Here is a 27,521-nt window from a genome sequence, read left to right as displayed (position 1 = left end):
AATCGCCCATTCATTCCACTGGGTCATACTCAAGCATCCAATCACGACTACGGCATTCATGCAGGCAGGCAGCCAATCAGGCACATGAGGTATTCAGGCCATTCACTTCTCTCCAGACACTCACAACAAGTTATGTGTATTGGGACAAGTACCGAGCCATTCAACACTCCAAGCTGCATTCATACCGGTAACGGGCAGGGCTGTCTCAACCATTGTGTCAAACACCAGATACTAGACAGTCACAACATAGAATGTATATTTGTCACAGACTCCATTCACCCAGGTCCCACCCACAGGCGTACCCACAACATACGGTCGTTGAGAAGGCTCCAGCCAGTCTGGTCGGCACTTCCCCACACTACCATATACAGAACTTCAACCCAACAGCCAGTCAGGGGGAAGGGACAGAGGCAGGGCTTCCTGGGACTTCGGGAAGATCAGGGTAACAGGTGATGGAAGGCAAGAGGCCATGGGGGCCATTTTGTCTCCATCAGGAATCTACCGATTCCAATGACAGGGCCTGGGCATCCCAAAATGGAGGACGCTCAGGGCACCAGTCATTTCAGCGCAGAGCTGCCACCAGCCCATACCCTGCTCTGTGGGTCACACACAGGTACCCAAAAACATACACTAGGGGCAGAGGGTTGTACCCCTACCCATGGGTGCCATCAGGGTATCCCACGGGTCTGTTCACCAAAGGAGAGAGAGCTGCACCGCCAGGAGTCCCACATGAACTCCTGCGCGGAAAACCCAACAGAACACACAATAAAAACAGAAAAGGACAAGGATATGGAGGCCCTGTCCCTCCGATGCATTTCCAGCATCACACAGTGCCACAGGGAAGTCTTCCAGATTTCTCACGGTTTAAATACCTTCTCTTGGATCCACTACTGTTTCCCAGAGAAGTAAAGTGAAATTGGCTTTACTTAGCATTGTACTTGCTAGACCCAGCACACCCTGCCTTACAATAGAGTGCTGGAGGGGTTACTTAGTATCCACTGTTAAACATTTTTTATGTTACCCTTTCCTTAATTGACCGGCTGGTGGCTTCGTTTTAAACTACCTAGGTTTGCATTTACCGCGACCGTTCGCGGACCCGGTAACACTAACCGCGGGAGCCTTCTTTTTCAAAATGGCGTGCAGCCATCTTTGCTAAAATGGTGCCCGGTCTTTGTGGAAAGGTCCTTCTAGAGAGTTTCTCTGCATGCCAAACCAGGTTTGGACTCTTTGTTCATTTCGCCTTTGGCAGGGTTTCTAAAAGAAACCCGCCTCTGGCACCCGAGTGTCTGGGGTAGGCAGGAAGGGAGGGAGGTGCCCAAAACTACCTGTGCTTAGTCTTCTAGAAGACCCAAATGCACTCTGTGGTGATTGGCTGGCTGACTGTCCTGCTGGGTGACTGACAGCTAGGCTGGAATGAATGGGAGAGAACTGAATAAAAGGTGAGTCTCTTGGCTTGGAAGGCAGAGTCGACCACTGCATGAAGGAACCGAAGAAGAGCTTGAAGAGGACGGCTGCTGCAACTCCTGGACCGTTGGTTTGCTCGGTGAAGCCCTGCTGCAGGTCCGAATTGTCAAGTTCGCATCGACAGAGAAGCCCTACAAGGACGACTTCTCCCTTTGAGTTGGTGGGACCAATCAACTCCCAAGTAAGCCACCTGGACACCCATCTTGGAGCTGGTTGCATTTCCTCAGAGTGCTACAGGAAACTGTAGAGCCAGGGAGAGGGACACCAGATTGTGTGCGTTGCTTGTAAGCTGGCCGAAAGCTTATGGAAGACCCTCTGGACTCCCACGAAGCAGGACTGACCAGGCCTGACCCCCCTCAGTTGAGTGCGGGACCTCAAATGTGAGGAAAGTCCACGTTGACAGCCAGGAATCATGCTTATTGCTATTTGCTGTACCGCAAGGATCTGAAACACGAAACAGCCACTGAAAGTAAAGTTTGCCGGTTGCCAGCTATGACGTGCCAATACAGTGCAGGAGTCCCCCGACATCCTCCCTCTTGTCCCCACAACTGAGGCCCAGGAACAGAGAGATCTGCGGAGCTGTACAGGAACAGAAATCTTCAGCTGCATCGTTTTCCTCTTTACTAAGGTACTGTAAAACTAGCCTAAGAGAACTTACCTTACTGTGGAAGTGCTTGAAACTTCTGCAACTCACAAGTCTAATAAGCTTGTGGCCCTACATTTGGTTCTTCTTTTTATCAAAGACTCCTAAGAACGTGTGCAAAGACTTTTCCATGTACTTACCTGAAGTGCTTCATCCTATACAAAGACTTTTCCCCATTGACTATGGCTTAGCCTATTGAATTGAATGACTCTTCTCTTGCTATCTGAAAGTATTTGCCCTGCTTAAGAAAATGTGTATTTCTTGTGCTCTAATAACCTTTGCCTTTTACACACTATTGAGAGTATTCTGTTTGCCAACAGTAAGTTATTAATGTCCCCAGCACCCTTGTTACTGAAGTCACCTGTGGGTGTAGGTTGTGTCTGTGGGCTATCACAAAAGGGCCTTGTCTGATTCAGAAACTCAGAGTGTACGGTACTGAAGTGTATTTGTGTGTTACTATTATATTGCTCCCTTCTGAAGAAGGCTTTATAACGGATTGATACATAAATTATCAATTGTTTATGCAAGAAACCTTAAGTGTAAGAGTTTATTTCAATACCTGTAACTGTGAATTTTTGTGAAACTCCACTACAGCTCACATTTCCCCTCTTGAGATAAGCCTGGATGCTAAACACGCTACCAAAACGGTGTAGTACAAGCTTATACCAAAGATTGGGTTGCCTATTCCTGGTTGCCTATTCCTGTAGTTATAGTTGCTTGTAGTGTTCCCAGAGGGTACTGCATACAAACTTTGCCTAACAAGGTCCACAAGGGTTCCTGCAAAGTTTCAACGAGATTCATTGATTGCAAGACGACGAACTTGAAAAGGGTCCAGGTACCCTGGGTATTGGTGTTCTGCAGTCCGGGAAAGTCGCAGGACGTCATGCGATGGCCCAATTTGAATAAAGTCTTGAGGCTGATTGTTCCCTCCAGGTCAAAGTAGAAAGTCTTCCTTGGCGGAGCTTTTCTGTCGGGTTGAAAACGGAGTGAGGATAGCTGCAGGGCTTCACCAGTACTTCTGCAGATGTTGAAGGTGCTGCTGCTGTCTCTGCTTGTCTTCTGCTTCGGATTTCCAGTTCCAGTGGTCGACTCTGCCTGTGATCAAAACGTTCTTGCCTTATATGCTGGAACCCGTTCATTCACCCCTATGGAGCTGTCAATCCCATGGGGGTTGGCTGTCCTGTAGATTAAACTGGTTCTAGCCAGGATCACTATCAGACAAAGGACAGTGAAGCTTCGAGACCCTCCCTCACTTCCTGCCTTTCCAGACACACTGGAGCCTGGGTGGGTTTCACACAAGAAGCTTGCCAAAGGCAAAACTCACAAAGGACCCAGCCCTACCAGAAATGTTAGAAGAAAAGCCTAGAAGGAACTTACAAACGTAAAATAGTGAAAATAGAAGACCAGGAGCATTTTGAGAAAATGTTCACCCATCAGCGCTGTACTGCAGCTGAGAAATCAGCCTGCTTGTAACCTGCACAAAAAGGTAGAAAAAGTATCCACTGCCACCAGCCATTTAGGTTTGTACATTACTGTAACAAAATGTTAAAGGAGCAGTGGGAAAGGAGTTACAATGTAACTCCCCAGCAGCCCTCCACATAATGTGGTGTGTGCTGGTCCCACAAAAGAAAAGGTAAGTAAGATAAAAGTTACCTTACTACTCTTGGGAACTGTAGTTCACACAAGAGAATAACATAAAAAGGGAAGTCCAAGGGACTCCTCAATAACACTGCACATAGAGTGCTGTGTGTCACAAAAGTCAATAACAGATGCCTGTATTGAAATACATGGGGGAAAGCATAACTCCATGAAAGTAAAAAGAGAACACAAAAGCAGTAAAATTGGATTCCCAGTAGAGCAACTGAATGAGTGAGTGGGAAAAAGTGCCACTCACTCAGGAGAATAAATCAAGAAAATCCCAGAGACCAGCAAAAAGTGCCGGGAGTCTCTCAGGTTAAAGGGAATTAGCACAGAAACTGGAAATTCCCACTAGCACCCCCTACGATATTTTTGCATAATACCTATATCAAAACTTTATTATTTATCCATAAATGTATACATCCTGTTCTTGCTTATCTTCTAGTAAAGAGTGTATTTTTTCAGGAAGTGCACTGTGTGAATAATGTTTTACTGTGTGCTTGAGGGTAAATGAAATGTACTTTATGACGACTCTGCTTCTGATAAGAGTGACTTCTGGCTGCTCTGTCAAGTTACCAAGGTGTGAGTCAGATCTAACTTTGTTGTAAACCTTGACTTGTACTACAGGATCGTTTTCCTAAGCCCCCTCACAGAAGCTTTATAAGTAAGCTACAGGTTAGTTCATTACACAAGATACATCCCCCAGAAGGTTCACACGGAGATTATATGAGTGTGTTTGCAAGAAACCCATCGTTCTTACTCACCTGAAGGAATGTCAAAGCTTCCTGCACTCTGACAGTCTTGGATATCGATGGTATAGGTCTCTCCTGCTTCATTGATGCCGATCGATACAGCTGGTGAGGTTACTCCAGGCCCTATGAGAAGAATACATTTTATGTACAAATGTGCGTCTGATGGTATGGAAAGCCTCTCACAGTGATGGCAATCAGACATTTCCTCTCATCAGAGGTCTTTTCTACTTGTATTAATTGCAGAACGCTAAACAGACCCTTTCAGAAGCTGGGTAAGTGAGTATAACAATAGGAGGGATCTGTGTAACACACAGCACAAACTAAAAGGTACTTTAAAGGACAAGGAATCAGAATTGGAGATGAAGCCTAGCCATCGACCGAGGCAAACGTTAACCTCCTCTTGTTTAACTCTAAAGTCTATTAAAAATGCAAGAACCACAAAAACAAAGAATATTAAATCCCATGAACACAGTGGAAAAATTGCAGTTCAAAAACATCCAGCATGTGACCAAACGATATACTCAATCCTCTTAGGCCATATACTGACACAGAACAGGGGGGCCTTGTATGAGCTTAGCAGTGATTAGTCGTTGTTCAATGTCCATAATTTAACAATGGTGGTGTGGATAGGTGGATGTCGAACAACTCAAAATTGGCTAATGTGGAGGCCGCAAAGGTTTGCAAACTTGGAAGAATTCCTGTAAAAAGCTTTTTTCAGTCCGCCAATACTGGGCGGACTGAAAAAACAACTTGTTTGCACAGAATGGAAGACATGGAGATGAATTAGACCATCCAAAGAACAGGGTTTGCTGCCAAAAGTCAAGAACACAGGTTCTACAAGCTTATACTCATGACTATGGCAGGCTATAAAAAGTGCGCTTCCTATAGTCAATGGCAAGTGAAAATTCACGCTTGGCAAGTAAGAAATGGCACGATTTCTGCCTGTGGAGATGACGCATTCACAAACTTGAGCAAATTTACTTGTGCCCGACTGCAAGCTTACACTTTGAAACTTTGCACCCGGGCTATAGGGTATCCTTGAGGAAGGACACTGGGCCTCATAACAAGTTTGGTGTAAGTCGGCAGTAAATCCACCTAATCACTGCCAAACCCGATGACTGTTACCGTCACTTGGTCCCACGGATTTACCACCGGATTACAAGTGGTGGTAGGACAGTCTAAATCCTTATTTTTGGAGTCCGTTTTTACCCGCACTGCTGTACTCGTAATGAGGCCCATTGTGTACAAGATTAATAATTTGGAGGACGTCACATTATCTGTGAGGTTGTTTTAATATTTATATAGCTATACTGCAATTTTGAGTTTCTTTGTAATCAACTCTGAATTTTCATCATGATTCATTCTAAGATGTAGGTTTCATAGGTCTACCATTTTCTTATCTTTCAATCTGTTTACCTTAATTTCTTCATCTTCCCATTGCTTCTCTACCTAACATGCCTTTACGAACATTCTCTCTCAGTAAACATGGCTACTAGTTGTTTTTTTAAGAAGAGAAAGAGGAAATATTTATCGACGTTAATATGTAATTGCGTTATTTCTGAAAGAAAGAACTTCAGCCAAAAGTAGGCTGGAAAGGTTTATCATACCCTGGTGTGAGATATAGTAGGGTGTTTGAGGCTGGTGGAGGGATTGAGGGGATTGGGACAAGTTCCATTTATATTTATTTGTACTTGCATTAATTTGAAGAACATGGATGTCAATTTTGATCAAGAATGACTTACAATAACAAAGGGTGCCTGTACAATAACTTAAAGATGAGAACCAGTGGGGAACCTGTTCCTGAGGGTGTACAAAATGAGGAAACATACCAGGGACAAAACAAAACAAACAGAAACAAAATGTATGTAAGAAAACCGGTGACTTGCAAAGGTAACATTAACCCAACAGGGCAAGTACTTCAAACTAAAAAGGAGAACTAATTAAATATGGCCTACATTACTTACCGTTATTGTATTTCTGATGCTTGTATCTGCTTAGATTCACAAACTTTACATAGGCCGCCATTTAGTGATACGTGCAGAGTATTGCATGACTTGTTTTCGAAAGTCGAAAAGGGATGTTAAATGGGTGTGTCTGTGACTCTAGTGTGAGGTACGTTGTACCCATGGTCCTTCATGCATCGAAGGCCCTCAGATTGTTTTGTTTCTGACATGCGGGAGCATGAAGTGCATGTGGGAGTAGATAAGAGCAAGTGTAATATGTTTGATGTTTATGTGCCTTCTATTCCAAGAGGGGAGGAAGGGTGGGGCATGTGAATCTAAGCAGATACAAGCATCAGAAATATGATTACAGTAAATAATGTATGCCTTCTGAGGCTTGTGGATCTGCTTAGAATCACATGCTTTGCATAGACTAGCAAACAGTACCTGGAGAAGGTGTGTTAGGGAGAATGTGCTTTTCTGTGCTAATTCCCTTCAATCTTAGAGACCCCCAGCTCTTTTGCTGGACTCTAGGATTTTACATTTTAACCATGGAGTGAGTGAGCCTTTTTTCTTTCTCTCTCATGTGTTTTGACCTGAATTGGATTATGTGTTTCCTTTGTTTCTGACAAACTCCATAGGAATCTACTTTTTGTATGGTGACACACAGTACCTTCAGTGCAGTGTCACAGAGAAATCATTTAGATTTCTCATAAGGTTTAAATACCTTTTCTTGTGTGAACTTCCATTCCCAAGAACAGTAAAATGAAATTGACTTTACTTACCCTTTCTCCTTATAGGTCCATCACACACCATCTTGTGTGGAGTGCTGGGGGTTTACTTAGTAGCCCCTTTTCCTACCTACTCATGTAACATTTTTTATATGTTACCCTCACTACTTTAAATGGCTGGTGGCAGTGGTTGAATTTTTCTACCATTGTGCTTTTCTACTGCAGGCTGAATCCTCAGCTGCAGTATAGCACCCCGGTCTTCTTTTTTCCCGCCATTTTCTGCTTGTGAGGTCTTTCTTGGGTTTTACTCTGCGCGCCAAGCCAGTTTGAGCACTGGGTTTGTTTTGCCTTTGGCAGGCTTCAGTACTGAAACCCGCCTCTGGCTCCTGTGTGTCTAGAAGGGCAGGAAGCGAGGGAGGTTCCCAAAACTCCCCTGTCCTTTGTCTTTAGGAATGCCTGAATGCACCGAGTCCTGATTGGCTGGGTGCATTCAGGTGCACCCTGCTGTTTGAGTGCCAGCCTAGACTGTGCCTGAATGGGAGAAACCTACTTAAAAGACGATGGTTTTGGGACTACAGGCAGAGTCGTCCACTGGGAAGAACATCCGACGAAGAAACCGTGAACAAAGCTTGCTGCATCCTCCTGGACCTTTGAATTGCCTGGTGAAGCCCTGCTGCTGTGCTGAAACTCTTTTCTGATCAACAAGAGAAGCTCCAAAGGGACAACTTCTCCCCTTGGGTTAGTGGGACCAACTAACCCAGAGATTAACTCCACTGGACCATCTTCCCAGACTGGTTGTAATTCTTTGCTGCTGCAGGAACCGAGTGCCAGGGGTTGAGAAATCTGTAGTCGGGTGCAACTTCTGTGATCCAGCCAGAAGCTCCAGGAGTCTGCTAAGGACCCTCCAGAAGCAGGACAACCAGAGCTTGATACCTCTCACCAGAGTGCAGGACTCAAGAAGCGGAGGAAGCCCAACTGGTATCCAAGATCCGTGGTGGTGCTGTTTACCGAGCGCTGAAACCGTGAAGTGCCGCTGATCCCAAAAGAGCCTGTAGCTGCAGCCGACCGCCGAATTACTGCTGCAGGAGTCTGCCAGACGTCCCCCCTCTTTTCCCCACGACTGAGGCCCAGGAACCCAGGATCTGCATCAGTGCAACCAGCCAGAAGCCAGCTGGACCACCCTTCTTCTAACCAAAGCTACAGATCTGACTTGGGGTACTTACCTCAGTGTCTTTTGCTTTGCTTTTCACAATTGAGACTTGCAGTAGCTACTTTGCTAGAGTTGATTTCAGCTTTACCCTTCACAAGTGTAATAGCTTGTGACCCTACAGTGATTTTTCTTAAACAAACTCTTGCAAGAATTTGATATCTAAGAAGTGCCTCAGGTCCATAGACTGTGATCCAATTCGCTTTGGCTTTCCTGGCTCCCTGCAGACGCTTCTAGTCCATTTTACTTTGATATTTATTGTTCCTCAGAGGTGATAACTTGGTTTTTAACTATTATTGCTGGGGAAGGTTTTTGTCTAGACTTCATTATAAGATGTAAAGTATACCTCAGATGCTCTTTAGAACCTAATTAACCTTTTTCCATCCTTTAACCTTTCGTTTCTACCAACCTCAGAATCTACAAAGTGTACCAGTGATATATAAATGCCATTACTGTCCTAGTTATTGAAGTTACCTCAGGGTGTAGGAGGTGTGTAAAAAGCAGCTCTAAAGATCTACTAGCTTTGTGTTGATTCTGGAAAGGTATTTTAAGGTATATTTGATTGTTACCTATATTGCCCTTTTTAAAGAATGCTTATTTAAAAACTGATGATAAATAAATAAATAACTATTTTTAACTAAAACATTGAGTGTACGTGTTACTTGGTTACTTGCATTTGCGAATTCCATTGCTACAGCTCTAGAGCTCACATTTACCCCTTTTGAGCTATGCCTGGCTGCTCAGTCACACTACCAACTTGTGTAGTACAAGCCTATACCAAATGGTGGGTTACCTAATACCAAGAGGACAAGTGTTGTGTAGTCTCCCACAGGGTTACAGCATCAATTCCTGCCTAACAGGGAGATGTGGTGACTCCATCAGAAGACACGCAGTATTCTTCTCATAATAACGAGGAAGATCCTATGATTCCTAAATTCCTAAAGGCATGTTGTCACTTTACAAGTCCCTCCCATTGCAGGACCCAAAGAACCCTTTCTGCAAAACACCGTAGGCAGAATAACGTACACATGGCTCCCATTTAACATCCTTTATCTCTGATGGTTTTATCCTAAGTACGGATCCCAAACACAATCCCATTACACATAATGCTGACTTGACCGCTCTTGTTTCCAATAGTTTTGATTCAAATAAGTATTCAAAGCAAGGCAGTTTTAAAAAGTCTAAAACTTATATGGACTCCAACTCCCATAAAACCTCCAGTACTGGGACGAGGAAGAGGAGAAAGGAGTAAATGTGGAGCATAAGAAACCCCTGTTTGTGTGTCCAAGCCCCTCGACCCTCCCCCCTGATTGTGTCTCCAAGCCCTCCACCAACCCCTGCCCCAGTGTATGTCTCCATAGGCGCTATACAAATAAACAATCAATTCAATTCAATTCGATTCAATTCAATTCAATAGTCAGAGCAAAAAGAATGAATGAGGGGAAAAAGGTCCCCCTCATTCAGGAGAACAGACAAAAAGAGCTGGGGGTCTCACAGGTAGAGGGGATTTGGCATAAAAATGAACAATCTCTTTAACAGCGGTAACAGTAAAATCGTTTGGTATTATGTCAGCGGATTTACTGCTGAAATACCACCAAACCCGTAGTGAGGCCCAAAATGTGGAAAGGTAGCAGCTCTCGCAAATGTTGCACCACAGGAATCTCTGTTATTCGTCAATATTGAAATGAATATAGCTTACGTGCACTGCTGGTTTCTTCTCTTTCTGTGTGATAACCCTGCAAGCGTGCGTGGCTCACAATATTGTGAAATGGTAATCCTGTGGCACAAAATAAAAGATGTTTTAACACACGTAGCACTTAAAGAAGTTAAGGAGATTAAACATTATTTGTATATGTGAATCTGGGTAAAAGTATATTGGTGCAAGGTGTTGACAAAAGAGAATCAGATACTTGTTACAAGAACTCAATCTATTTGTAAAGCTGTGCCCTGCTTTAAATTACACACATGAAAGGGACTGTCTAGCAAATAGTTAATATCATATTAAACAATGTTATATGAAGAAGAAAAATGTACGCAGAAAACAAGAGAAACATGCAATTAGGTGCTGTGCTGGTAGATAACTCAGCGGGTTGAGTGCTAGCCACTGCGATTTCTGTGTGACCTGCAGATCGCAGGTTCGAATCCCGATAAGGCCAACTTCAGGTTGCGTGGTATTGCAGAGTAAAGATGTTCTCTGTAAAGCGCTCTGGCAAAAGCCCTACATAAATTACACGTCATTGTCACATTTCCAATGTGTCATGTGTTATCCTTGACTACCAAGTCCACAGTATGTTTTTAGTTTTTGTATTCACATTTTTATTGAGGTATTTATAACAAAGCAAGACAAACAGACCAGGGGAACAAATAACAGATCAAAATAATTCATGTGAACTCTACAAACCTACCCCAAATTTCTTCATACAGATTAATTCTTTCTGCTTACATAGAATTACTCTTTCAATCAGTGAGATTTTGCGAACATATTGAACCCAAATCGACCAAGAAGGGAAATGACATTCTGCCAATCTTTCAGTGTGATTTTCTTACTGTCCACAATATCTTTTCCGGCTTCAAGGATGTGCTTGGCAGCAACGGTTCCATTAGCAAGCGTATGACCAATAGTGGCACGCCTGTTGGCACGTTTGCCCACCTCCTTAGTGACTTCTTAAAGCGTTTGGGTGCACCTTAAAAAGGGTACAGATGGCATTGGTGACTCCAGGTCTAAAGCTCCCAGAAATTACACTTTTTCTGTCAAAGATGTTCGATCCATTTGATAAGGCATTAGATTTGACCTTTTGTTGGAAGCAGGGATCATGAAAACCTCTGAGTCTGGTGAGACGGCAGAAGAAAATGGTCTCCTGGAGACAGTGCTTCTTTGTGACACTCTGCCTTAGCCAAGGAACTCAAGAAAGGTATTGTCACCAGGGCAGAAAAGGCTCAGTGAAAAGGACGTACTGTCAAGGCCTCGGATGCCAGTCATGCTGTATTCCTTCCTTTCCTTAGGGGGTTTGCTGATTTCTATAGTTTCATGATGGCTGCAGGGAAACTAAAGTCATTAGATGGGCCTGCATAAGGGCATAGAAGGTCCATGTCAGGCCATGTGTTCAGCCCACTGAAGTTCTCGCGAGGGTATTGGAAGGGATACACCTTCGCCTTGCTCCTAAACTTCCATGCCATCTTCACCCCGGGCCATTCAGACTCATGATAGTTTGAATTTAAAAGTGGCAATGTTGTCGCAAGTCATGAAAGCAATACATTCATAGGTGTTAAAGACACTGCTACTCTTTGCAATTTTTCATCCTCTTGTAGTGTTGAATCATCAGGTAGCGTGACCAGAAGTCTGGCGCATCCTATTTGTTTGTTAAGACAGTTTTTCTGAAGTCCAATTTAGGGCTTAGTAAAACCATTCAGCTGAGCCAACACAAGAATCCACCCTTAGTATAAGGCTGTGCCACATGAGTTCAGGGTAGCGTAGACAGAGCAGCCAGGCTTATAGGAGGGAGAGAGGGCTGCAGAGTCAGTACAAATGGAATTGTACTATAAATGGTCCAAAGAAACACTTAAACACTTTGGGCCTCATTACACGGATGGCGGTGGAAAATACCGGCACCGCCTTGGTGGAATGGGGAATTACCGCCCTATTCCAAGGTTGGTGGGGCGGTAATTCCCCTTTCCCCCATTGCCCTTCCCCATTCTCATTTTTGCCCCATAGGGCATAATGGGAATGGGGAAGGTGCTAATTACGGCACCGCAAATTGCGGTACCGTAATTAGCTCCCTGGTCCCTTTGCTGGTTGGTTTTTAACGCCTGCAAAAAGCAGGCGTTAAATTCCCCAACCCGCAAAGGGACCTCGTAGTAAGGCGGTAAGGATTTACCGGTACCGGTAAAATACCGGTACCGGTAAACCCTTACCGCCTACCGTGTAATGAGGCCCTATGTATTGTAAAAATAAATGGTTTATTTAAATACAGTAGGCCCAGATAAATCTTAGTACAAATAAGTACTATCACAGATCATATAAACACATTATAGAAAAACACAACACTATGCTTGAAGGTACACAGACCAAAGCATATAACCTTATTTGGAACAACTAACAGGATTTCTAGGGAAGTAAAAACCAATAGTTACTTTTAGATTACGTTCAGTAATACCAGGGTAGTAGACCCTAGAGGTTTTACCATGACGCTCAGCAAGAAATCACATAGTAATATCAACTGTACATCATACTTTTCTGATCTAGTGAAACACAGATTCTAGGAACAGTATAAACCTATACTTCTGATTCAGTATAACACAGTTATTCTAGAGGAGTTGGACCTTGGGGTGTAATAATCAATTACAGCTGCTTTTCAGTTCACAGACTACGGGAGGCAATAACTCTAACTTATTTTAGGATAACACAGTTACTCTCAAGGTAAGTAAAACCTATACACTTTCTACAGGAGCTATAACCTAATTAAAGGCAGGTGTAAACAAAGACTCTTTTTGTGTCTGTTTAAAACAGACCAGGGAAAGCAAAACCCAGTGTTACACTTTATGAATGACTCAAGGTTATTCTAGGCAGGTAAAACCTAATGCAGACTTATTCTGGACAGGCTAACAGCAGGTCAGGGGAAGCAAGACCCAGTTGGGGACACTTATCTTAACAGGAATAGTGAAGTGAAACCAGCAGCATTACTTTTGGGAAGAGGCACAACCAAATCACAGGTAGTAAAAGAAGATTTTGCAGCAGGAAGACTTCAGGATATGCAGCCAAAAATCTGGTCACTGAATTCCTTCATAAAGAAGGCAGAAGACAGGACACTGGAAGGACTTTTGCAGCAAGGATCACGAGGAAGGCTCTAGGCAAGGTTTTCCTCATGGCTGGATGCAGCTCTGTGGATTTGGCGCCTTTTTCAGGAGCACAGAAGAAGACAGAATATAGCTGGTCTGAGTCTCGCCTTTTGAAAGGTCCAATACTCGGGTGAGGGGACTTCTAGACTGGAATCGTGCCTCTGGAGATCCAGCAGGATGCCCACGAAGTTTCAGCGGGATTCGGTATTCGGAAGACCATGCACTGCACAATGGCTAGTGGTCCCAGGGTATTGGGATATTGTAGGCATGCAAGGTCGCAGCATGGCGTGGGATGGCTCAAAATGCAGGTCTTCTTGAGTCTAGTGGGTCTCACCAGGCTCTGAGTCGGGGCCATCTTTTTTGGAGTCCCCAGGTCGATTGGAAGAAAGGTTTGCAGCATGCTCCAGCTACACAGCAGGCTCTCTGGTTGCTGGAAATCGTTTCAGCTGCAAATTCTTCCTCTTCTGTTTTAGTTCCAGTGGTCGACTACCTCTTCAGCTTCCAGGTTTGCACTTTTATGAAGAAACCCAGCTAATCAAACTGCCTTGCAACATTCAAACTTGGGGGTTCGTAATCCGCTCAGGACAGCCAGCCTCCCAGTTTGAACTGGAATCTCGCACTCAAGGCTGGAAGACAAAGGGCTGCAGAGTGTTGGACTCCTCCCTAGCTTTGTGCCTTCACAGGCACTCTGGAGGCTAGGCGTGGAGTCCACAGGACTCCCGCCGAAGATAAAACTCACACAAGGGAATTTCCCACACTGGGTGTCGGGTGAAGGAACAAGAAAGGACAAGGAACACTAAACTGGCGAACAACAAGACAGGAGACATTTTGGTAAAATGAGCACCCCTGGGTGCCTTTACCTGTGCAAATAGCCTCCGGTAAAGGTGCACCGAATTAATAAAAAGGTTCACTGCCACCAGACATTAAAAGTAAGTTTGTCCTTGTAACATAAATGTTACATTTAAAATGAAAAAGGTGATACTCAGTATCTCCCCGGCACTCTGCATAGGGTAGGTTGTGCCGGTCTGACTTAATAAAATGTAAAAGGGATCCAAAGATCCTTTCTACCCTTGGGAACTGTAGTTCTCACAAGGTTAGCCAGAGAAAGTTAAAAGGGGAGCGCCTAGAGCAACGTAGAAACAAAAGGCACTTAATGCCAAAAAGTTGTCAAAGAAGATAACCTTTAAAGGACACTATGGAGAGTCTTAAGAGGTATAAAGAACAAATAATCCGCCAGTAAAATCAAAAAGTTCTGGGGTTGACACAGGTCAGGAAGGTTTATCCTAATAAATATGAAAATCCTAGCTAAGATTGTTATTAGTGGGTCCATTCTTATATAATAATAAAATAAACCTGCACAATCATTGCCAGGAAGTCTAGCCACAGTTGATAAAGACAAGGAGACTTCCAGCAGCAAGCAGCAAGCAGCAAGCACAGGCAAAACAAATAGGCCTGACCTTCATATACTGAAGGGTACCAGTTGAATGAACGTGAAGATATGTGTTGTGTCCTTTTTAGTAAGACTGGGCGGAAAACGCAGGCAGTGCATTTCTTAGAAGTGGGGCATGGATTTGGCGATGAGGGTCTGTGCACTTGCTCTGTCAAATGAGTGACCCTGGATGCCCTTTTTCCGCCATCATTTAGCTGGAGTCTATGCACCCAACTTAAATGTAGTTGCCCAAGATAATACAATTTTGTTAAGTGGGGATTTGTAGGGCGATTTATGATGTTTAGGCTTCATCCCCTCTCCTGGTGAGACCCCAGCACTTTTTGCTGGACGTCTGAACCTTTTTCTTTCAATCCTGAATGAGTAGAGCCTTTTTCCACTCATTCATTCTTGTTGGCTCTGTCTTTTGGAACTTTATTCTTTGTATTATACCTGTACTATTGAGTCTGTCTGCCCCAAAGCCCTGAAAGGCATCTGTGTTTTTACTAGTGCAGCACACAGCTCCTTATGGGCAGTGTTGCTGGGGACCCTTAGGGTACTCCTTTAAGATTATGTTTCTATATCCTTGAGTAAATACAGTTCTTAGTATCTCTCCCAAAACTCTATATTCTGAGAGATTGGCCTACACTGCCTTCATTGGAGTGCCAAAGGGATACCTAATATCCCCCTTCTCTCTACTCCTGTGACTTTTTACTCACATAGACAATCTCCTAATTATGGCTGGTGGCAGTGGATGTGTTCTACCAACAATTGTGTAATTTTTATACTGCAGGCCTCATTACGAGGTAGGTGGTAAGGGATTACCGGCACCGGTAAGGACACTGGTGCCGGTAATCCCTTACCACCCTATTCCGAGGTCCCTTAGCGGGTCCCTTCCTTAACGCCTGATCTGACCAGGTGTTAAGGATGGGACCCGTTAAGAGACTTCAGAGCTAATAACGATACCGCAAATTGCGGTACCGTTATTAGCTCCATCCCCACTCCCATTGAGCCCTATCGGGGCTCGAATGGGAATGGTTCATGGTTCCTGGAATGGGGACTTACCGGGTCCTCCAAGGTTGGAATGACCCGGTAAGTCCCTATTTCGGGAACCCGGACCCGGAATGCTGTAAGGGGGTAGCCATGGTGCTAAAAGCACCATGGCTACCTCCTACCTAGTAATGAGGCCCTATGTCAATAGGCTTGGTAGTGCATAATAGGGACACCAAAGTACCAACTTGGGGCCTCTCTTCTTTTTTTGCCATTACTAGTGTGGTTGTCCTTTATTACCCATTTTTCTACCATTCTGGGGGGGAAGGGTCAGTGTGTGTGTTTTGCCTTTGGGGGCAACCCTCGGGTATCCCCACCTTGGCTCCAGAGTGTCTGGGCAGGCAGGAAGTGGTGGAGGAGTCTTCCACCCCACTGTCCTTTTTCTGGATAGGACCAGCTCCCACAGGGGGTCAGGCTGTCCTGATTGAGAGAGATTGCAGAGGAGTGTGTGATGGAACTATATAAAAGGTGGGGCTTCTGGGGTGAAAAGCTAGTTGACCACTGGAAGCTGAAGTAACCGAAGAAGACGACCAGAGATGCCTGCAGACCCTTTGCAACACTGTGAAGCGACCACTGCTGTACTGACACCGTTTCTTGTGCAACAGAGGACGACTTCTTACCTTTGGCTGGTGGGAACAACCAGTCCCAAGACAAACTTTGAATTGAGCCATCTCCTGAGGTCCTAGGAGTTTCCAGAGCTGCAGAACCCCAATACCAGGAAACCTCCTGCCCATTTTGGGTGCATGGCCGTGGGAAGGCCGAATCCATCAATCCACTCCAGAGAACCGATCCAAATCGCCCAGGTACCCTCATCAGAGTGTGGGACTGCAGGAAGCGAAGAAGATTGACTGGACGATCCGTGTCCTTTGTTGGTGCTGTAGAAAAGGTGCCAAAACCACAGAGTGAGCAAATGAGTTGGTGAAAGTTGTGCCCCAGGTCCTTCCCCGAGACTGCTGTTGAGAGATCTCGTCCGCTGTCCTGCCTTCAGTCAGCAGACCAAGGAATTCGGAGGTCAGGTCCAGAGCTGCTACATCGCGGTGCATCCAGCACAAACATTTTCTTCAAACCTAAGGTACTGTGAGGAAAAAGGTATTGCTTACCTGATTCCAAAAACTGCTCCAGAGCGTTGGAGTGCACCTAGAGGTATCCAGGGTCACCCCCTCTTACCTCTGACTCAAGCCGCTGCTTATGTTCCTTCATCAATTCCTTTTACAGATTTCCCTTGTTAGTTGTTAACTTGCTGCTTCTATAAGACTAGAGACTGGAAGAAATCCGCTGGAACTCTTTGTATTCTGCTGCTTCTTAAGACTTTGAGCCCTCTCCGAACTGCCTTTAGCTAGGGTTGTGTTTTTGGACTTAAAAGACTTGCTGTGTGAAGAAAACCTCTCTAGAACCTTGAACCAGGCTAAAGATGCACTAACTAACCACTTTCCTCCATTTACGTAACTTTGCTATATGTGTTTGGAGAGTAAATGTGTTACTGTATGAACTGTTAAAAACCGCAGGTGCATGTATTAACCGATAATATGGTAACCGTGTCTGTTCCCTTTCTAACATTGCTACAAATGTAACCGCGAACAAACACAAAAGTGAAAGTGTCCTTTGAAGTGTATTCCCAAGTATTCCGAAGTGTTCTAGTGTAAACGTCTAAAGTATTTAAAGTGTCTCTGATGTAGATATAATAAATATTACATTTTATATGAATTATTAGTTTAAGAGTTTGTTTGATGTGCATGTCTAACTTCCGTTCAGGGTAATTACCTACAGCTCACATCTTGCTCTTAAGATAGGCTTGACTGCTCTGCCACTCTACCAAGGTCCTGAGTTAGTACTGACTGGTGCTAAGAGTTGGAGATCTACAAACCCCCGGGATAGCTTACTAAAGCCTTTCTATCAGTAGGACTTTAGGAAAACTCCCCTAACAGGGATGCTGACTAGAACACACCAGGGAGTGGGTTGGCGCTGGGCCTGAGCCGTCTCAACCGAGGTAATGTTCAACATGCTGTAGGGCCCCATAGCTTTTTTGAAAGCCCCTGCTGTCAATATTTGCCTGTTTCCATCTATCCCTTTACATTTGGGATAAAAGGGAACACAGGCATGGCATTTGGTGTCACATTGGGACTCATGGATCCCACCACTGGAGATCCTTTTGTGGATATTGTGCATTGTTTACATTGACACATGCCGCATACACAATGATGATGTGAAGAAATACCTATAATGGCCTGGATACCCAGAGTTCTGTTTGTTTCTTGAAAGCGGGTGATGGGTGGTGCAAGCACAGGCTGTGGCATGATATGCATCACGCAATGACAGGAAGAAGGAGATGGCTGGCAGGCGAGAGCGGGGGCAGAAACAGGAACTCAGCTTATGTGGAGTCTGGCAAGCTCGGCACGCAAGGAAGGAATGCAGTAGTGCACCTGGGCATGCTCACATAGCCACCTGGACATGCTCACATAGGCAATCTCCATTTAAGAGGCAAGCAAGTGGAGTCCTCCAGATGGAGGATTCCGTGAAGTAGGCTTTGCTTAGGTAGCAAATAATTGCTATCTAGCATAGAAATAAGGCAATCTTTATGCACAATAAAATCAGCCCACAAGAAAGGAGACATACAACTAACTCCTTTAATAAGTTCAACATAGGTAAATATATGACACCCCTTCCCTATTTGACACTGCATATCTCAGAGAGGAAGACTATAGGACTAGTTTAGACTGAGGGTAAAGAAGAGATGAAAATGTCTCCAAGCATATACCAGACCCTCATCCACTTGGGTACATCTTGCTTCCAGTAGCAGGCACGAAGGAGGGAACATGATGTGTTGGCAGAAACCAACAACATGCTTTCATATTGTCTGTTGCCCCTGGTAGGTATTGGGTTGGCACCACTCGCTACTCTAAGGGGCAACGCCCCTCACCAAGGGTCCAGATAAGATATTGAAGTGGAAGCAGTTTACAATCTATATTTTGCAGTTTGCACCAAGTAATTTGTAGGGAGAATACAAGTAATTTACAATCCCAACTGAAGTATTTTCAAGCAGTAAAAATATATTTTAATACTAAAAGAGAGATTTTTTTGTAACACATTCTCCATGCAAATGAAAACGTGCACTTTTACCTTAAAGTTATTTTTAAAATTAGGTAGCAAAAATAGCAGAGCTCCTTCTTGTGGCCCTGCTCTGCTGGCACCACTGCACCAAAGCCGTCCATGGTGCTCTGGGTGGCTCCTGTGTGTGTAGAATCACAGGGTGGCTCCTGTGTGTGTAGAATGACAGGGAGGCTCCTGTGTGAGTAGAATCACAGGGTGGCTCCTGTGTGTGTAGTATCACAGGGTGGCTCCTGTGTGTGTAGAATCAGAGGGTGGCTCCTGTTTGTGTAGTATCACAGGGTGGCTCCTGTGTGTGTAGAATTACAGGGTGGCTCCTGTGTGTGTAGAATCACAGGGTGGCTCCTGTGTGTGTAGAATCAGAGGGTGGCTCCTGTGTGTGTAGAATCACAGGGTGGTTCCTGTGTGTGTAGAATCAGAGGGTGGCTCCTGTGTGTGTAGAATCAGAGGGTGGCTCCTGTTTGTGTAGAATCACAAGGTGGCTCCTGTGTGTGTAGAATCAGAGGGTGGCTCCTGTGTGTGGAATCACAGGGTGGCTCCTGTGTGTGTAGAATCACAGGGTGGCGCCTGTGTGTGTAGAATCAAAGGGTGGCTCCTGTGTGTGTATAATCAGAGGGTGGCTCCTGTGTGTGTAGAATCACAGGGTGGCTCCTGTCGGTGTATAATCAGAGGGTGGCTCCTGTGTGTGTAAAATCACAGGGTGGCTCCTGTGTGTGTAGAATCAGAGGGTGGCTCCTGTGTGTGTAGAATCACAGGGTGGCTCCTGTGTGTGTAGAATCACAGGGTGGCTCCTGTGTGTGTAGAATCAGAGGGTGGCTCCTGTGTGTGTAGAATCACAGGGTGGCTCCTGTGTGTCTAGAATCAGAGGGTGTCTCCTGTGTCTGTAGAATCACAGGGTGGCTCCTGTGTGTGTATAATCACAGGGTGGCTCCTGTGTGTGTAGTATCACAGGGTGGCTCCTGTGTGTGTAGAATCAGAGGGTGGCTCCTGTGTGTGTAGAATCACAGGGTGGCTCCTGTGTGTGTAGAATCACAGGGTGGCTCCTGTGTGTGTAGTATCACAGGGTGGCTCCTGTGTGTGTATAATCACAGGGTGGCTCCTACAAGTCCACTGTTTGCTCATTTTTGTTGGGAGCATTTGTACTCCTTGTTTTTGTTTGGTGTACTTTCCTATGACTTGGGAGTAAAAGTGGCCGGTTCCCTGCTTACCTGTAGGGCTGGGCCTAAGTGACAGTCATTGCTGAAAGATAAAGCAGTTAGGCCACAATTAAATGTACACACTGCTGTTAAAATAAGAAATGGGATTGAGGAAATTGGGGTAGCAGTGATAATAGTAAGGATGGAATGCTGGCAGGAGTACAGCAATAATAATATGCACAACAGCAACATCTGAGTCCAGGGGGGCTAGTTGCACAGGGTCAGCGGCAACAACAAGGTCCGCAGACATGCCCTCAGGTGAGGGTGATGCACAGACGATACTCACCTGTGGTGCTGCTGCTGCTGCTGATGCTTTTTCCTTTGTCAGGAACACAGGGTTCCATGGAATATGGCTCGTCCTCGCTTTTAATGCTCGATGACCCAACTACCTGCCCTGTGGAGAATCAGTGGAAAATTAACATAATCAGAGGAATCAGGTGACATTGCAAAGGATATATGAAACACAATTGAAGTAAGATAATAATTGCTTGAGAATTGCAAAAGCAGAGATAGAGAGGAGAAACAGTGAAAGAGGTGGCAGGATTAAAGGATATATAAGACATAGGAGAATGCTCCTTGTTGGATAAAGATTTGTGGTAGGTCACATAGGGTGTACTACAACAATCTCAGGCTCCTGGCAATAGGACCCAACCTTTAGTAAAAGTCTGAACTGCACAGTTTGGTAGTGTGGTACAGCAGCTAGGCTTATCTCAAGAGGGATCAACGTGAGCAGTAGAGTGGTTACACAAACATTAACAGTGACAGTTATTCAAACAAACTCTTAAACTCAAGGTTTCTTGATAAAACAATTATTTATTTATTTACCGGTCATTTATATAAGCCTTCTTTAGAAGGGAGAAATATTATAGCAACACACAAATACGTTCAAAATACACACTCTTAGTTTCTAAATCAGCAAGCGCCCATTGGGGATGCCACAGACACTTCCTACACCCTCAGGTGACATCAATTGTTAGGACACTGTGGACATTGATACTGTTTGTCATTTAGAAGAGCACTGAGTTGTGCCAAAGAAAAGGTTATTCAGAACAAACAAGGCATCATAATTATTCTCAAGCAGGCAAATACTTTTCAACTCTCCCCAGTGTCAGAGGAGAGAAGAGTCCTTCAGTGGAAACAGGCTAGGCCAAAGTCAAAAGGCAAAAGTCTATGTAGCTGAAGCACTTCTTGCAGGTAAGTAAGACAAGTATTTGCAAAATGTTTTAGAAGTTGTTAGTGAAGAAGAAGAATCAATGTAGGGCCACAAGCTGTTAGGCTTGCGAAGAGTAGAAACAAATCTACAAGAAGAGGTAAGTTCTCTTAGACTTTACAGTACCTTTAGTAAGAAGAAAAGCAGCATGTGACTTCTGTTCCTGTGCAGCTCTGCAGATCTTGGTGTTCCTGGGCCTCAGTTGTGGGGACAAGAGGGAGGACTTCTGGGGACTCCTGCACTGCAATTGGATGGTTACCGACAGCAAACGGATATCTTCATTCAAACAAGTGGCAATTCGGTGTTTCAGCTCCTCGCGTCTACCGCAAACAGCACCACCACGGTGCCTGACAGTCGAGACAGAATTTCCTTGCATCTGGGGTCCAACACTCTGTTGAGGTGGCTCAGGCTCGGTCAGTCCTGCTTCCTGGGAGTCCGGAGGATCTTCCTTCCTGGAACTCTTGGCCAGCTTAAAAGCAACGCACACAAACTGGTGTTCCTCTCCCCGGTATTTCGGTTTCCAGCAGCAACTCTGTGGATTTTCTACCAGCTCCGAGAAGGATGTCCAGGTGGCTTACTTTGGAGTTGATTGGTCCCACCAACTCAAAGGGAGACTTCATCCTTGCAGGGGCTTCTCTGTTGTTTCTAATTTGGAATTTCAGTACAGCAGCAGGGCTTCACCGGGCAAGCAAACGGTCCAGGAGTTCTAACAGCCGTCCTCTTCGAGTTCTTCTTCGGATTCCTTCGTCCAGCGGTCAACTCTGCCTTCCAAGCCAAAAGCCTCGCATTTTATGCAGTTTTCTCCCATTCATTCCAGCCCGGCTGTCAATCACCCAGCAGGGTGGCTGTCCTTTCCGGACAGCCAGCCGGCCAATCAACTAGGAGTGCATTCCCGTCTCATAGGAGACTAAGCACAAGGTGTTTCGGGCACCTCCCCCACATCCTGCCCCCAACAGACACCCTGGAGCCAGAGGCATGCTTCACTCGTGAATCCCGCCAAAGACAAAATTAACAAAGGGACGAAACCTGGTTTGGCGCGCAGAGTAAATCACAAGAAGGACCATTCCACAAAGAAATGGTGAAAAAAGAAGACCCCGGCCATTTTGACAAAAATGGCACTAAAGGTTGCTTTACTGCAGCTGCGAACGCAGCCTGCGGTAAAGCCACACCACAGTAGTAAAAGGCAAACCACTGCCACCAACCATTCATGAAGGAAAGAGTAACATAAAAATGTTACATGAGAAGCTAGACAAAGGGGATACTAGGTAACCCCTCCAGCACCCTATTGTAAGATAGTGTGTTCTGGGTCTACAAATGTAAGATAGTGTGTGCTGGGTCTACAAATGTAAAAGTGTAAGTAAAGTCAATTTTACTTTACTGATCTTGGAAACAGTAGTTATCCAAGAGAAAGGTATTTAAACCTTTGGGGACATCTGGAAGACTTCCCTTTAGCACTACACTGAAGGTTATGTGTGCTACCATGTAAAAAGATGCCTATGGAGTTTGTCAGACTCAAAAACCCAAAAGAAACAGTGTTCAAATCAGATTAAAATGCATGAGAGAGTGGAAAAAAGAGTCTCACTCTCTCCAGTTAAAAATGAAAAAGTCATAGAGTCCAGCAAAACAGCTGGGGGTCTCTAAGGTAGAGAGGAATTAGCACATTTCTGAGAATTCTCCCTAACACTCGTCCCCACCCAGACCAAGGCAAAAGAGGATTTAATCCAGCCCTGGATGAATCTCATTACGCCAGTCAATCATACTTTCTGGAGAGACCATCAGCATTCTGCCGATTACACCCTGACCTGTGTTCTATGGTAAAATCAAACCCCTGAAGGCTGATAGACCATCTTAACAATTTAGGATTTTCCCCCTTCATCTGTATTAATCATCTCAATGGTTGGTGGTCTGTTTGAATCACAAAAGTAGATCCATACAAGTTTGGTCTAAACTTCTTCAAAGACCACACAATAGCAAAACACTCAAGTTGTATTGTTGCCCAACTTGTTTCAGGGTCCTTCAGTTTCCTACTGATGAAGCAGATTGGGTGTTCCCTGCCCTTTTCATCCAGCTGACTCAGAACTGCACCTATACCTACATTGGAAGCATCAGTTTGTACAATAAAGGATTGGTTGTAGGCAGGAGCTCTCAATACTGGAGCTTGACAAAGGGCTTTCTTAAGTACTTCAAATGCCTTAGTGCACTCCTCATTCCACCTGACCTTCTTGGGGAATTTGGGTGAGGAGATCACATTTAAGGGAGGAGCTATGGTCCCATAGTTCTCTATGAAGTTCCTATAGTAACCTCACTTAGGTGTGAGTAGTAGGGGTGGCCCAGTCCTGTACAGCTTGTACTTTCCTAGGCAATGGCCTTATTTCACCTCCTGCTACCTCATGTCCAAGGTAGACCACTTTACTCTGACCAATTTGACATTTACTTGCCTTTATGGTCATATTGGCCTGGTCAAGAGCCTGGAAAACATATCCTAGGCGGTCAATATGTTCTTTCCAAGTAGGGCTGAACACTGCAATGTCATCCAGGTCTGCCATGCAGAAGTCCTCCATCCCTTTCCGAACATGATTTACCATCCTTTGGAATGTAGCAGGTGTATTCTTTAATCCAAAAGGCATAACATTAAATTGGTAGAGGCCTCCTGGGGTTGAAAATGCAGTTTTCTCCTTGGCATGGTCAGTCAGAGCTATTTGCCAATAGCCTGAGGTTAGGTCAAACGTACTGAGGAACTTGGCTAAACCAAGTTTGTCCACCAGCTCATCTGTCCTAGGTAAAGGATGGGTATCAGTCATGGTGACTGCATTAAGAGCTCTATAGTCCAGACAGAATCTCAAATCCTTGGATCCTGCCTTTGGCATGAGTACAACAGGACTAGACCATGGACTTGTAGATGGCTCAATAACTCCAAGATCAAGCATCTTGTTGACCTCTTCCTTTATGTGGGTTCATACATGGTCTGACATTCTGTAACCCCTGCTTTTGACAGGGAGACAGTCACCAGTGAGGATATCATGCTGGCCCCAAGGGGTCAAACCTGGTGATAGTGAAAACAGAGGGGCAAACTGATTTAACATAATTTTTCACTCCTACTGTTGTTCCAGAGTCAGATCAGAAGAGAGATTAACTCCTTCTATCTTTCCACCTAAAGGTTGTCCCCTGAGGAGGTCAGGTAGAGGTTCACTCTCCCCCTCCTCCTGATCAGAGGCTTGAAGCAAAGCTCCCAGTTCTGGTCTAGAGACATAGGCCTTTAGGCGTTTGGTGTGAAAGACCCTGGGGGCCTCCTTAGGTTTGCCTAAGTCCACCAAATAATTGACCTCTCCAAGTTTGCCCACAACCTTGAAGGGTCCAATACATTTGTCCTGTAAGGACCCCTACCTTGTAGATACCATAACTAGAACTAGCTGGTCTTGAATAAATTCAACCATGTTGGCCTTCTGGTCATGCCAATGCTTCACCAGAGCCTGACCTGCTTTCAAGTTATCTGAAGCTTCTGTCATCATGTGTGTCATTCTGTTGCGGAGACGTAACACAGTCAGTGACTCTCACTGGCTTGAGGGAGGGAGCACTCTCCAACCCTTCCTTGATTAGGGCCAATGGACCTCTAACCGTATTACCATAGAGAAGCTCAAAGGGGCTGAAGCCAACCCCTTCCTGACGGACTTCTGCATAAGCAAAGAGAAGGCATGCCAGTAGAAGGTTCCACTTTCTTCTAAGTGGTTCTTCTAAGGCACCTATCATGTTCTTCATAGTTTGGTTAAACCTCTCCACCAACCCATTGGTTTGGGGATGGTAGGCTGTCTAGAACTTGTAGGTTTTTCCACATGGCATACATGTACTGGGACATAGAATTGGTCCCCCCTATCTGAGATAACCTCCTTAGGAAACCCAACCCTGGTAAAAATACCAAGGAGGGTCTTGGCCATTGCCTGAGCAGTAACAGTCCTCATAGGTATGGCTTCAGGATACCTGGTGGCATGGTCCACCACAACCAATATAAATCGGTTGCCTGAAGATGTGGGAGGGTCTACGGGACCAACAATGTCGATCCCTACCCTCTTAAAAGGTACTCCCACCACTGGAAGAGGCACTAAAGGTGCCATATTCTTGGTTCCACTCTTGCCAGAAGTCTGACAAGTGTGACAGCTTCTACAGTACTTATCTACATCAGACCCCATCTTGGGCAAGTAAAAATATAGAGAAATCCTTTTCTTGGTCTTCTTAAAACTTAAGTGACCAGCCAAAGGAATCTCATGGGCTATCTGTAGAAACTGGGGTCTCACACCCTGAGGCACTACAAGTCTTCTGTAGTCTCTTGGGGTAGACTCTAGAGGCTCACTGTAAAGGAGGCCATCCTCCCAGTACAGCCTGTGCTTCCCTGGCTCTTGCCCTTCCAGCTGGGAAGCTGCCTGTTGGCAAAGTCCTTCAAGAGTAGGACACTCTCTTTGACCTCTGCTGAAGTCTGCCCTACAGGGGCCACCTTCAGCAAGCAAAGTCTGCAGCCCAGGATGGTCTTTAGGATACAGATCTCCAACAGGGGGAAGGGCTTCTTCCAGCTCTGAGTCATCAGTAGCTGATTCACCATCTTCGGGTTGAACCTCACACTCAGCTTCAGCTGGTCTGGGAGTCACCGGTGTGACTTGGGACTGTCCTCTCGGGGATGTCCTGGATTGATGCACAGGAGTGCTGTCTTTCTTGTTTCCTGAGTCCTTGGGTTTCCCCTTTGTCTCTTTCTTCCTGGAAATAGAAGTTGGCTTTTCCTGTGGACTGGATGTTATAGGTTTTTCTGTAACAACCCACTGAGAGTCAATTAAAGTGAGCTCTCTGGCCTTCCTACTCTGTTCCTGCTTCTTTTTACTGGGAGGCCTGGTGGTGCTTGATACAACTTAAAAGAGCTTTTAAGTCATCCCCTAACAGGACTCTCCCAGGCACCTCGTTTTCTACACTGACAGGTATTCTCAACAGTCATATTGTTGCATTTGATGAGAGCTGGTAGTATTGAAACCATCTGGATAGGGCCTCCAACAAGCTTAGTGGGGTCTTTGGGTGCCTTACCAACATCTTCAGGTTTGAAAAAGGTGTCATCCACCACTGTAATGCTGGCCCCAGTGTGCCTAATGGCAGAGGATTCCTGACCATTCACAAGTATACTGTCCTTGTAATATTCTTTGGTATTATCTGGAGTTCTACACATCTAAATTCTGCTGTTCCCACAGACCCAGGGATACTAAAGAAACACTGGCAGAGACTCCAATGAGGTCTTCAGCCAGTAGATGAAAGTTTCACTTGTCATATGAACTTCTCCCTATTGGATGAAGTCTAAGGAGGCAGTGTAGACCCCTGAAGGTTTACCCTTGCATCTGGGATCCCCTTTGACATGGTCAGTTGACCCAAAGGCATTACATTTTCCAAATGTTTGGACAAATGGGGGCTTCTGCTGACCTCGCTCTGGTTTAGCACCAGAGGTTTCACTAGACTGACTTGGTTTCCCATATGGCTTACCCTTCTTATGTTTGTGGCTGTCTTTTGGATGGGAGGTTTTTTTGTCATCTTTCTTGTGCTGCTTCCCCTCAACCTTCTTGTGAGTGGCCCTGTTGGCAGCCCACAAGTTAGCAGCCCTTGCTAACTTCTTGGGATCAATATCTTAACAGTCAGCCAAGTGCTGTCTCAGCTCAGGAGAGCCGGCATCAAAAATAGATTCCAACAAAAATAGATTTCTCATTCCTTCAAAGGAGTTCACTTTGTAACCCTTAAGTCAACCATCTAAGTCTTTCAAACATTCACACGCCCAGGTAGCCCAAGCGGTACCATCAGTCTTTTTGAGGGTCCTACACCTCTTAAGGTACTGGGAAGGAGTTTTCCCAAATCTAGCTATCAAAGCTAGCTTCACATTCTCGTCCTCCTGTCTTTCAAGTTCCCCCACCTGCATTACAGCATCAGTTGAAACCTGGGGTAACCTAGACAAAAGCCAAGGCATCAACTGATTCCCTGTGAGACCCTGAATCCCATGATTATATTCAAAAGCACCCAACGAATCCAAAATATCAAGTTTCACATCATACATACTCACTTCTTCTTTGGGCATGCAAGGACTCTTTTTGGACTGGAAGACCTGAGGACTCTGGGATAGAAATGTTTTCAAGAGACAGTTTCTTCATTTCAAGAGCATGCTGCATTACTAGTTCCCTGAGCTTGATGTCCTGATGTTTGGTTTCAGCTTGGCTTTGTAATCTTTTGAACTCTAATTCAAGTCTCATGTTTTCAAGAGACACAAATTCTGTACTCAGTGATGGACCTTCTGGGATCCCAGTGGATAC

The 27,521-nt window shown here is 45.0% G+C and overlaps 1 protein-coding gene across 1 annotated transcript in view; it reads right to left on the bottom strand.

Moving 5' to 3' along the window:
• LOC138565921 (zinc finger protein 793-like) overlaps nt 1–27,521 on the bottom strand; it is a 214,043-nt gene that overhangs the window by 34,025 nt on the left and 152,497 nt on the right. Inside the window, exons 5-7 of the mRNA XM_069643040.1 lie at nt 20,275–20,382; nt 10,075–10,152; nt 4,510–4,620 (exon numbers count right to left, since the gene is read on the bottom strand). Of these exons, the coding sequence (XP_069499141.1) occupies nt 4,510–4,620; nt 10,075–10,152; nt 20,275–20,382 (297 nt within the window). The remainder of the gene's footprint in view (nt 1–4,509; nt 4,621–10,074; nt 10,153–20,274; nt 20,383–27,521) is intronic.

This window comes from Ambystoma mexicanum, chromosome 1p (assembly GCF_040938575.1).
Source record: "Ambystoma mexicanum isolate Mex_15411 chromosome 1p, UKY_AmexF1_1, whole genome shotgun sequence".
Lineage (NCBI taxonomy): Eukaryota > Metazoa > Chordata > Amphibia > Caudata > Ambystomatidae > Ambystoma > Ambystoma mexicanum.
This window is presented reverse-complemented; position numbering and strand designations above follow the sequence as displayed.